General features: G+C 35.6%; 1 protein-coding gene and 1 long non-coding RNA gene across 2 annotated transcripts in view; one reads left to right on the top strand and one right to left on the bottom strand.

Moving 5' to 3' along the window:
* LOC107755890 (guanine nucleotide-binding protein G(i) subunit alpha-1-like) overlaps positions 1–6,784 on the top strand; it is an 11,138-nt gene extending 4,354 nt beyond the window's left edge. The window contains exons 2-6 of the mRNA XM_016572851.1: positions 770–898; positions 2,333–2,462; positions 2,926–3,079; positions 3,771–3,978; positions 6,245–6,784. Coding sequence (XP_016428337.1) covers positions 770–898; positions 2,333–2,462; positions 2,926–3,079; positions 3,771–3,961 — 604 coding nt within the window. The 3' untranslated portion in view covers positions 3,962–3,978; positions 6,245–6,784. The remainder of the gene's footprint in view (positions 1–769; positions 899–2,332; positions 2,463–2,925; positions 3,080–3,770; positions 3,979–6,244) is intronic.
* LOC107755891 (uncharacterized) overlaps positions 1–10,190 on the bottom strand; it is a 50,674-nt gene that overhangs the window by 28,938 nt on the left and 11,546 nt on the right. Inside the window, exon 2 of the long non-coding RNA XR_001641743.1 lies at positions 9,940–10,079. This is a non-coding gene — a long non-coding RNA (uncharacterized LOC107755891). The remainder of the gene's footprint in view (positions 1–9,939; positions 10,080–10,190) is intronic.

Below are 10,190 nucleotides of genomic sequence, written 5' to 3'. Positions count from 1 at the left end.
TAATGGTTTGTTAATAGCGAGAATTGGACCTTAAAATAAAGTGTGAAATTTGAAAAAGATTTACAGTTTCATTATCAATAAAACTATGGTATTATCTGTACTTTCCAGTATTGAATGGCACTTTTCAGTATTGAAAATATCTATCTCTGCTGTTCTGTTCTCTCTACGTTTTTGGGGGGGATTCCAGGATTGCCATCTCTTTTACAAATATATTTGAATGTTGAGTTTTATAATTAATCTAAAATGAAGTGCCTTATAAGGTTTCCTTTTAGAAAGGTGTTTTCATCAGTAACATGACCGTGGGTAAGTGGGTAGCTCGCTAGGTTGTGGAACAGAGCTTCTATGTAAATTTGTGTGTGTGTGGTAGATGTCTCATTTGTATATTTGTGAGTGCGTAATGGAGTTTGGCTTTTGTTTACGCCGTTACTAAGCATTACCAAATCGCGAGCTAAACTGTGGCCTCCGTCACACCATTTTAGTCAGGACCGTGAACATCATATGAAGTGGGCAGTTGGCAGACGTTATGGCACAATGTTTGTTTTTCAGGAAACGGCCCTGCTGACTGTTGTGCAATTGTTTGAGTGGCCTTGTGTGTGTGTGTATAAAAATTTGTTTTAGCAGGGGATCATCTCCACCCAGGGATTGCCGGTCTACCCCTGTTCCCGTCTCGTGAGAAACCCTGGCGGGACTTTTGGGCCAAGAGATTAACTTAAACCACAAACTTAATTTCATCTGAACTAACCCCTTCCTTCCTGTTATATCTCAACAGCTACCTGAATGATTTAGACAGAATATCGCAGGCCACCTACATACCCACTCAACAGGATGTGCTGAGGACCCGAGTCAAAACCACAGGCATTGTCGAGACACACTTCACTTTCAAAGACCTCCACTTCAAGTGAGCACTTCAGGTTGCTTTATTCCAAAACTGCCAAAAATATATTCTTGGCTAATCTTATTTCAACCCAAAGTCACAAGAAAAATAAATTATATTTTGCACAAAAATCAAGCCTATTTCATTAAGACACCTTTTGTTCTCCAATTCTCAATAACTTACAATAATGCAATAAAATCTTGTTATTATTAAAGTGAGAAAATATTACTATTAAATATATACTACACAATATTTTAGATACTTACAAATATTTAAATTGAGATTTGCATTTGTAGAATGTAATTGTACAATTATACATTATGGCAGTATTTGTTGTACTGAATTTATGCTGATTGTAATAAAAAATTATTTACTAAATATTACAGTAATGGAAAATTGAGGAAAAATATGTTTAATTCTCACTGAAATTATAATACAAAAATCTTAAAGTAATAGCTCACCCAAAAATGAAAATGTTGTCATCATTTATGTCGTTCCAAATCTGAATGAGTTACTTTTTTGTGTTGAACAAAAAAAGATATTTTGAAGATGCTGATAATCAAACAGTTATTGGTCCCCATTGACTTCCATAGTATTTATTTCTCTACTATGGAAGTCAATGGGGACCAACAACTGTTTGGTTCTTCAAAATTCTTAAAAATATCTTCTTTTGTGTTCAACATAAGAAAGAAACTCATACAGGTTTGGAACGACATGAGGGTAAGTAACTGATGACAAAATTTTTTGGGGTGAACTAGCCTATTCATTTAATGGTTAAAAAATCGATTTATTATTTTTCTTTTATATACACACACACACACACACATATACACACATATATATATATATATATATATAGGTCAATATGACCACATAATGAAGTATGCATAGTATACATAATATGATAAGCATTTGCATATCCACAGATTGAACTATTAGGAACTACTTCATAATATTTGTATTGAGTTTTGTTGTCAGATCTTGGTAGACTGTGCAAATACTGTGTGACTGCAATCATGTGCAAGAGTGATAGAAAAGAGAAGCAGAGAGAGACAAATAGAGAAGTGTCACTCTCGAACTGGTTTGCACTCTGATTCAGACAGGAAGAGGAAGAACATATCGTCAGTTTCTTTGCCCATTTTTAGCTATAGAACTTTCAGAGTTGAAAACTAATGTCCAACTCAATATCCGTGCATATGCTCTGTATTTGTATGGTTATTAGATCATCACAGCAGTAGCTTCGCAACATGCTAACACCAAACCCTATTAAAAGCAATTGTGAGTTGAGTCTACACTATTTTTATGGGGGCACACAGAATTGCAGCCTATGTAGCAAGTACCACATCAATAATTTCTGTGGTTTCATTTCAGCTAGTATGCCCCTTAATTTAGCAAGGCAGCTCACTAGTTTCGAGTTACAGAAACTTGATAACCATTTTAAAATGTCATGTATTTCAGGATGTTTGATGTTGGGGGTCAAAGGTCGGAGAGGAAAAAATGGATCCACTGTTTTGAAGGTGTAACTGCCATCATCTTCTGTGTGGCACTGAGCGATTATGACCTGGTGCTGGCCGAAGATGAGGAGATGGTACGAAAATACTTCCTGTTATTTAAAAAAATACAGAATTACAGTGTATATGTGAATCTGTATTGGATGAATGAGGGGTAAACTAAGCCTGACGAGAAAACCAATTCCTGCATTTATCATATAATCCATGTCAATGTCATATTGATTCAGTTTGAGTCCTACTTTATTAAGCATTCGCAAACATATATTGATTGATTTAATGGTAAATGGCAGAGGGCTAAAGCACATCTCCACCCCCAGCTTATATTCCATAAATCAAGCTTTTGACCTGCATTGAAAGGCAACTCGATACAAAGCTCGGCATGCAGTCATTAAATGATCACAGAGTAGACCGTGTATATTATTGTGTAATATAATATGGTGTTTAAAGATGCTTCTAAGCCAAGATGCTCTATCGACACCCACTTTCTAGTTCACTAGTCCTTATTTCTTATGTTCCATCAACCAATTTCTTTTTCTGTAGAACCGAATGCATGAGAGCATGAAGCTGTTTGACAGCATCTGCAACAACAAGTGGTTCACGGACACATCCATCATTCTGTTCCTCAATAAGAAAGATCTGTTTGAGGAGAAAATCAAGAGGAGCCCACTCACCATCTGCTACCCAGAATACGCAGGTCAGACCCCGATACTGGATTTTACACACACACACACACAATATATAAATATATTGTTAGAATTCTAAACCTAAAAATAAAATGCTGTTTTGTTATTTTAGTATCATTGATATATAGGTTTTGTTAATATTTTGAATTAAGATTTTTTTTTTTTTTTCTATTGAAATTTTTCCCCATATTTTTTCCACTTTTGTATTTTTTTGTATTATATATAAATACAGTATATATATATATATATATATATATATAGTGTTAAGGGGTTGATAGCCAGAGCAAATTTGAATTAAGATTTTTTTTTTTTTTTCTATTGAAATGTTAGTAATTTTGTTGTGTTTTGTCTTTTTTTTTTTCATTTGTTGTTATTTTAACATGTCTATATTTTTAAATTAAGTTCTAATTGTAATCTTAGTTAAATTAGTACTTCAACTAACTAATTAACTTCAAACTAAATTAAGTTTTTTTAATGGTTTTGGTTAGTTTCAGTTGACAATAATAACCCTGGATAAAATGTTATATAAAATGTGGACAAAGCTCTAAATTATTATTTAACACACACATACATGGGCCATTCTAAAGAATTGGTGCAAACTGCAGTGGTGTTCCTTTATACATTACATTGTTTCTGGTTATTTTATTTTGTTCAAGTGACATCACTTCCTCATATTGAAAATATCTCCTGTCCATCTCACAGGGTCAAATACATATGAAGAGGCCGCTGCCTACATTCAGTGTCAGTTTGAAGATCTGAATAAGCGGAAAGATACCAAGGAGATCTACACTCACTTCACCTGCGCCACCGACACCAAGAACGTGCAATTTGTCTTTGACGCAGTGACCGATGTCATCATCAAGAACAACCTGAAGGACTGCGGACTATTCTAGAAGCTGGCCTGTATCTGGTGAGAATCAGCATCCTAAATGTCAAGTGTGCCATGATGGCATGCTGGCCACACAGTGCATGTTTATATGCTAAATAATCAATAGCCCCGTTTCCACCGCAGGAACTTTCCCCAGGAACTAGGGACTTTGGGCCGGTACTCGGTGTGTTTCCACCGCAGGAACCAGGATCTAAATAAAGTTCCGGGTAAAAATTTGCCCCTCAGAAAGTCCCTGCTCGTGAGGTAGTACCTTCTCAAAGGTCCGGAACTTTCGGGGGGCGGGACTTAGGCGCTGAACATGCTGATTGGTTGAGTTCACGCAGCATTGTATTTCAACCACCATTTATTCGCATAATATTTAAAAATATTACTGTTATTGTGTCATGAAATGTAGTTTTAAAAGTATTTCAGGCTAGAATGTAGTTGTTTGAAACTCAAATCTGCGGTTTATTTATAAAGACGGCGCCTATTTGAAAATGTGCTTCGCCGATTTTGGGGACGTGAGCTCCACGCGATCAGCGGGCGCTCAGTGCTCATGTTTCCCGACGAGAGCAGCCTCAACTCGGCTAGTCCTTCTGACATTTGCCGCTGGCTCTGATGTCTCTGTAGTGGTTAAACAAGATATAATTCGTTTTGGGTAAATCTAACAGGTAATCTTTGGTCTTTATTCTATTAATCTATTAATATGTTAAAAAGAAAATGAAAAGAGGCAACACTGTTTGATATAATATTTAGTTTCATTGTAATGTATGTACGTTCCCTGAACTACATTTCTGCGTCTGTTAATATGTTTAAATGATATGATATCATATTTCGTCTTATTGTAAATACAGTGAGGAAAATTGCAGTAGCCGAGGCGAGCTGACTGACGTTATGAAGTACGCTGCTGTTTGCAGAATTACCGGACTTGCGTCGTCCCGTCCGTGGGAGTTCACACTCCTGAGTCGAACTCGCAAAGTCCGAACTACAGAGGATGCAAATCCGAAATTTGCATACTTGTTATTGAGAAACACGCATAGACCTACGTCACCAGACTCTTTGCCTAATCTTCTCGGTACTTTAGACCGCGATGGAAACGCAGACAGCAACAGTTCTGGGGGGAAAAAAAGTTCCTGGGACAAATTGTTCCAGCTAATTTCGGTGGAAAAGCGGCTAATGTTCATATTGCAGATGAAGTCACATAATTGCCCTGGAGCCATCATGGAATAAACATTACAGAACAAATGTGTGTTTAAAGGTCAGGTGTGTAGTTGATTCATTGTTCTGGTAAAGAATTAAAATTTTTTGGTGAACTGATTCTTCATGGCATGAGTTTAGGGCCGGACTACCTCCTAAGGGGGTAACAGCTTTTTAAAATATATACTTTTATCTAGCAAAGATAATTCAGATGATAAAAGGGCCTGTGAATACATCTATAATGTTAAAAAGATGTCTATTTCAAATAAATGCTGTTCTTTTGAATGTTCTATTCATCAAAGAATCCCGAGGGGAATATGTATCATGATAGCAAAAAAAAAAATGTATCCGTGTTTTCAATATTGACAATAATAATTAAAAAATGTTTCTTGAGAGCCAAATCAGCATATTAGAATTTCTGTAGGATCATGTGACTGTCTGAAGACTGGAGAAATGGCTGCTGAAAATTTCAGCTTTGATAGAATGAATTACATTTTAAAATATATTAAAATAGAAAACAGTTATTTGTAGATATTTACAGTTATTTCACAGTATTACTGTTTTTAGTGGGGTTTTTTATTCTGAAAAAAAGCAGCCTTAAAATCTTACCAATGACAAAGTTTTGAATGGTAATGTATCTATAATCATAACAGTATACTAATTCATTTAATTGAGTCAAAAACAGTGAAAGCAGCATTTAACTAAAGATTTTGCTATAGAAAAAGATAAATTAATATGCCTGCCATGAATAATTATCACTGGTTCATGTCTGAACAAACCAATTCACTAACATGAATCAGACTAGTCAAAGCTTCTTTCTAGGAAAGCATGTTTGGTTATTTCCTCAGTTGGCTTGGCTGTAAAGTTCTGCATGCAATAAAAATGATAAAAGGTTTCAAATAATGTGTTTTGTCATCCTGAATCTGAATATTTTTGCTTTTGTTTATTGCAAAAATTGGTGTAAAAAAAATGTCCACACTTCACTTTTAAATCATGTTAAATACTGTATTGTAATGGGTGTGAACAAAAATAAAATTTGCAATAAGTAGTTTACTCTTAATGGCTTTTTTATTTGTCATATTTAAGTAACTTTTTTTCCCCCCCTTTTTAGGTGAAATTAAAGCCAGTTTTGATGTGCATTTTGTTGGAGAAAGATTGCAAGACCAAGTATGGAGAAAATTGGTCTTGGACCAGTGCTGTATATTACGCCACTTTTGACAGCTTTATTTATGGTTTTTGTCTCTGGAAATGTTAAAACGTAGCATTTAAAAATGAATTGTGTCGAATGTTCGTATAGTCGTTGCCGTCGCAGCCATGTTGTTCATTTTTCACCCCGACACAAGTTTGTTTCTTTTAAATGTGGGATTTCTTTTTATTTTGCTTTCTTGCATCAGAGGAGTTCCCCTTTACTCGTAAAATGTTACACTTTTTTTGCCTTTGCGGTTGTTGCTATGGGGAGAGAGGAAGATTGTGCTTCTCAATCCGATTTGTTGGTTCTTGTGCCTTCGCATGCATTTCTGCAGTCTTTGTCCATTTGCTTGGGTTTGCCTACTGAATATCTCTCCAAAGTCAAAAAATTTCATACTGGACGTTACTAATCTGAGAGCACAAATCCTCAAATGCATCGAAAGTGAGCGTGTGTGAGAGAGTGTGCGTGACATTTATTGCGTTTGTATATTTTATATACTGTATATATATATATATATATATATATGCCAATGTAGTGAAAGCTAATGGTTAATGCAGTGAGCGGTCCAAACCTTCTGGGTCTCCATGGCAACAAGAGTAGACCAAACAGCCACTTCAGATGGAGATGAGTTCTGTTCAGCTGTCAGGCGCTAAGACGCTCCGCACGCAGGACTTGGAATCTGTCTCTCAAGCACCTGTCATCAGACACTGGCCGCCATTTTAATGGCTTACTGCTTGGAGAATTACGCGTCACCAAGAACACCATTGCGAGATGAAGGGACTGACAAGGGGTTCGGGATTTCACGAAGAAGAAAAAAAACAATATGATAATGTCTGTAAACAGATGTTTGAGTCAAGTGATACTGTTGAGTGATTTTGAAGAAAACTGCCACCTCTGTCTGTGTGTTCTCCATATTGGGGGAACATTTATACACTCATTTCCCTTATTTTGCTAATAAAAGGCATTTACTTCCTGAGTTGTATTTTTGTAGTCCCTCTACTCATCCCTGTCTTCTTACTGGCTTGAGAAAGAAATTCTAAAGTAGCTGCACATGTATGATATGTGGAGAAAGCAATCCCGAAATGTATTGGCATCGACACAATATAAATACATTTCATTCTGTACCTAAATGTATTGTTAATAGTAATAGTTTAGTGTATTTTTTAATTGATTATTATACCTAATATTTTTTGTGTTATACAATATTTTATGCAAATTAGAATAACACACTAATAGCTTAGCCTCATGCTAATGTCAAACTTCACTGAAATCAATTGCAAATCAAATCTGAGTGGAATGCGCTGCGCCCTGTTTACAGGCAGAGGAATGCACACGTATGCGTCATGGTACTGTCGTGAACGCACGTCGAAGACTGACACGAAAGAGAAGAAATTGTTGAATCAAGTCGTTATTTTTGTTTTCTTTGCGCACAATAAGTATTCTCGTAGATTCATAACATTACTATTTTAATGGACATGGACTATTTTAATGATGTCTTTACTATCTTTCTTGGCCTTGAATGTGTCAGTTGCGTTGCTGTCTGTGGAGGGTCAGAAAGCTCTCGGATTTCATCAAAAATATCTTAATTTGTGTTCTAAAGATGAACGGGTTTGGAACGACATGAGGGTAATTAATGACAGAATTTTCATTTTTGGGTGAACTATCCTTTTTAAATGCAGTCACATTTACCACTGCACAGTGATTTTTTTTTTTTTGAAAGTGACTGGTGTGCGCAATGCTTTGTGCATTGCTACACTATTAACAATAGAAAATTGACCCTTTTTGGGCACGAAATTTGCCAAAAATTGATTGCACTTTTAGAAGGCGACTGCTAATGTACAGTAGGCAGTGAGGCAGGTCACTAGGTTTTAGAGCAGAGCTAATTCTGCTAATGGTTTGTGGAGTCTCTGGGATGTCTATAATCAAAGACTAAACGGTTCAGTCCTATTGCTTATGAACGGGAGAAACTGCAACATGCAATATGGCGAAATATGTCCCGCCTTCTAAATGAAAGAGCCAATCGCTGATTGGTAAAGTCATTGTGTCACTGCAGCGGTCGTCAGAAGCTCCGGTTCCCATAGAAATCAGAGACTCGTGCTTATGACTGCACATGTGTATTGGCTGGTCAAGAGTGAAAAATACCTTTTTAATGCTATTTGAGCATAAGGAATAACATTTACGGGGAAGATCATTTCAGATTTTGTTGCTGATTTGAAATATGTAATTTAATATTTGAGATGTCAGGATTCCCCATTGCAAATATGGCCACTGAGTGAACAGAATTTCCTTAAAAGGGACTTTGATATAATGGCCTTCATATCCTCATCAGTCAACATAAAAATACCATTCACAATTCACTGTAATTTGTAAAGTGTCTTTCCCAGTGAAATGGGGAATATAATATACAATGAAGCTTTATTTATCCTTTAATAACTGACTTAATCATAAAAAAGTGGGTGTTCCAAAGAAAAATGGAGCCAGTTTTGAATGAGAGTTTGCTAAAACAATTCCCAAATAGCTGTCTGGCTATTGGCTAACATTATGACTGGCTCACTGACTGCCAAGAAAAAATGTAATGAAATCAGTGTGCTAATATAAGCTTCAGACAATTATAGCCCCCTGTTGCCTCAGATAAGACTCAGGGTGGTATTGTCCTAACCTGTTTATAGTAAAAGCATGCTATCAAGTGTAGTTGCTGGATCCATAGCTGAGCAAATGGAAACACTGAAGATCACAAGCTACTCCAGGGAATCATCCAGAAAACCTGGCATGAATATAGGTCAGAAGCCAGGGGGCCAGTAGAGGAGAATATAGAAAATTGCCTACAGCCTTTTAGTGCTCATAGTTTTGTTGAACAGGGAAATCCATAGTAAACTTCAGGTTTTTTTTCTTTCCAAGAAAGGGATGTACATTTCTAAGAGATTGAAACTAAAGCCATAAATAAAATGTGCGCTTCAAATGTCTGTCATTAAACCAAACGTGTTATTATTAAAATGTGTTATATTTTTGTCCCCACAAAAAGTGTATTTCATGCTTTTAAGACCCCTCCTAACAAGCACTGGCAAAACTTATATAATAATATAATAAACATATGTGAGAATATTTAGAATATAAAACGTGCGCTTTTTAGTGCTGTCAAACGATTAATCGCGATTAATCACATACAAAATAAAAGTTTTTGTTTGCATAATATATGTGTGTGTTCTGTGTATATTTATTATGTATATATATATAAATACACACACATACCGTATATATTTTGAAAATATTTACATGTATTTACATGTCTATATTTATATTCATATAATTTATATTATAAATAAATATATTTAATATCTAACAAAAACACATTTTTCTGAAATATATACATGCATGTGTGTATTTATATATACATAAATATACACAGCACACATACATATATTATGTAAACAAAAACGTTTATTTCGGATGCGATTAATCGCAATTAATCGTTTGACAGCACTACTTTTGATATATTTATTCTAGCCTGTCCAAAAAGTAATGCCGAGTCATATAGTAGGCCATTGCTAATATAACGTGATATGTATAGCTTAGAAGCATTGGTGCTCATGTAAATATTCTTTTATTTTTGTGCTCACCTGAATATTTTCGCGCCTACGTCATCTTCAAATCCCCACCTTCACAGACAGCTACACCACAGTGCAGATCCAACTCTCTCTTCCCTCAATTTCAGGTCAGGGATGACGTTCTGAGTGCTATATTTATGAGGATTAACTACCTGCGGAGGAAGAAGAAGACAAGAAAAGATGAAAAGATTATGCTGTATTTTTAGACAAAAAAAAAAAGAGCCAGAAAAATTAGTGATGTTGTCATAAGGGGGTGGGATGGG

Source organism: Sinocyclocheilus rhinocerous, unplaced genomic scaffold (assembly GCF_001515625.1).
Source record: "Sinocyclocheilus rhinocerous isolate Xijiao unplaced genomic scaffold, SAMN03320098_v1.1 scaffold412, whole genome shotgun sequence".
In the NCBI taxonomy this organism is placed as follows: Eukaryota; Metazoa; Chordata; class Actinopteri; order Cypriniformes; family Cyprinidae; genus Sinocyclocheilus; species Sinocyclocheilus rhinocerous.
Note: the sequence above shows the minus strand (reverse complement) of the source record. Positions and strands in the feature narration are given on the sequence as shown.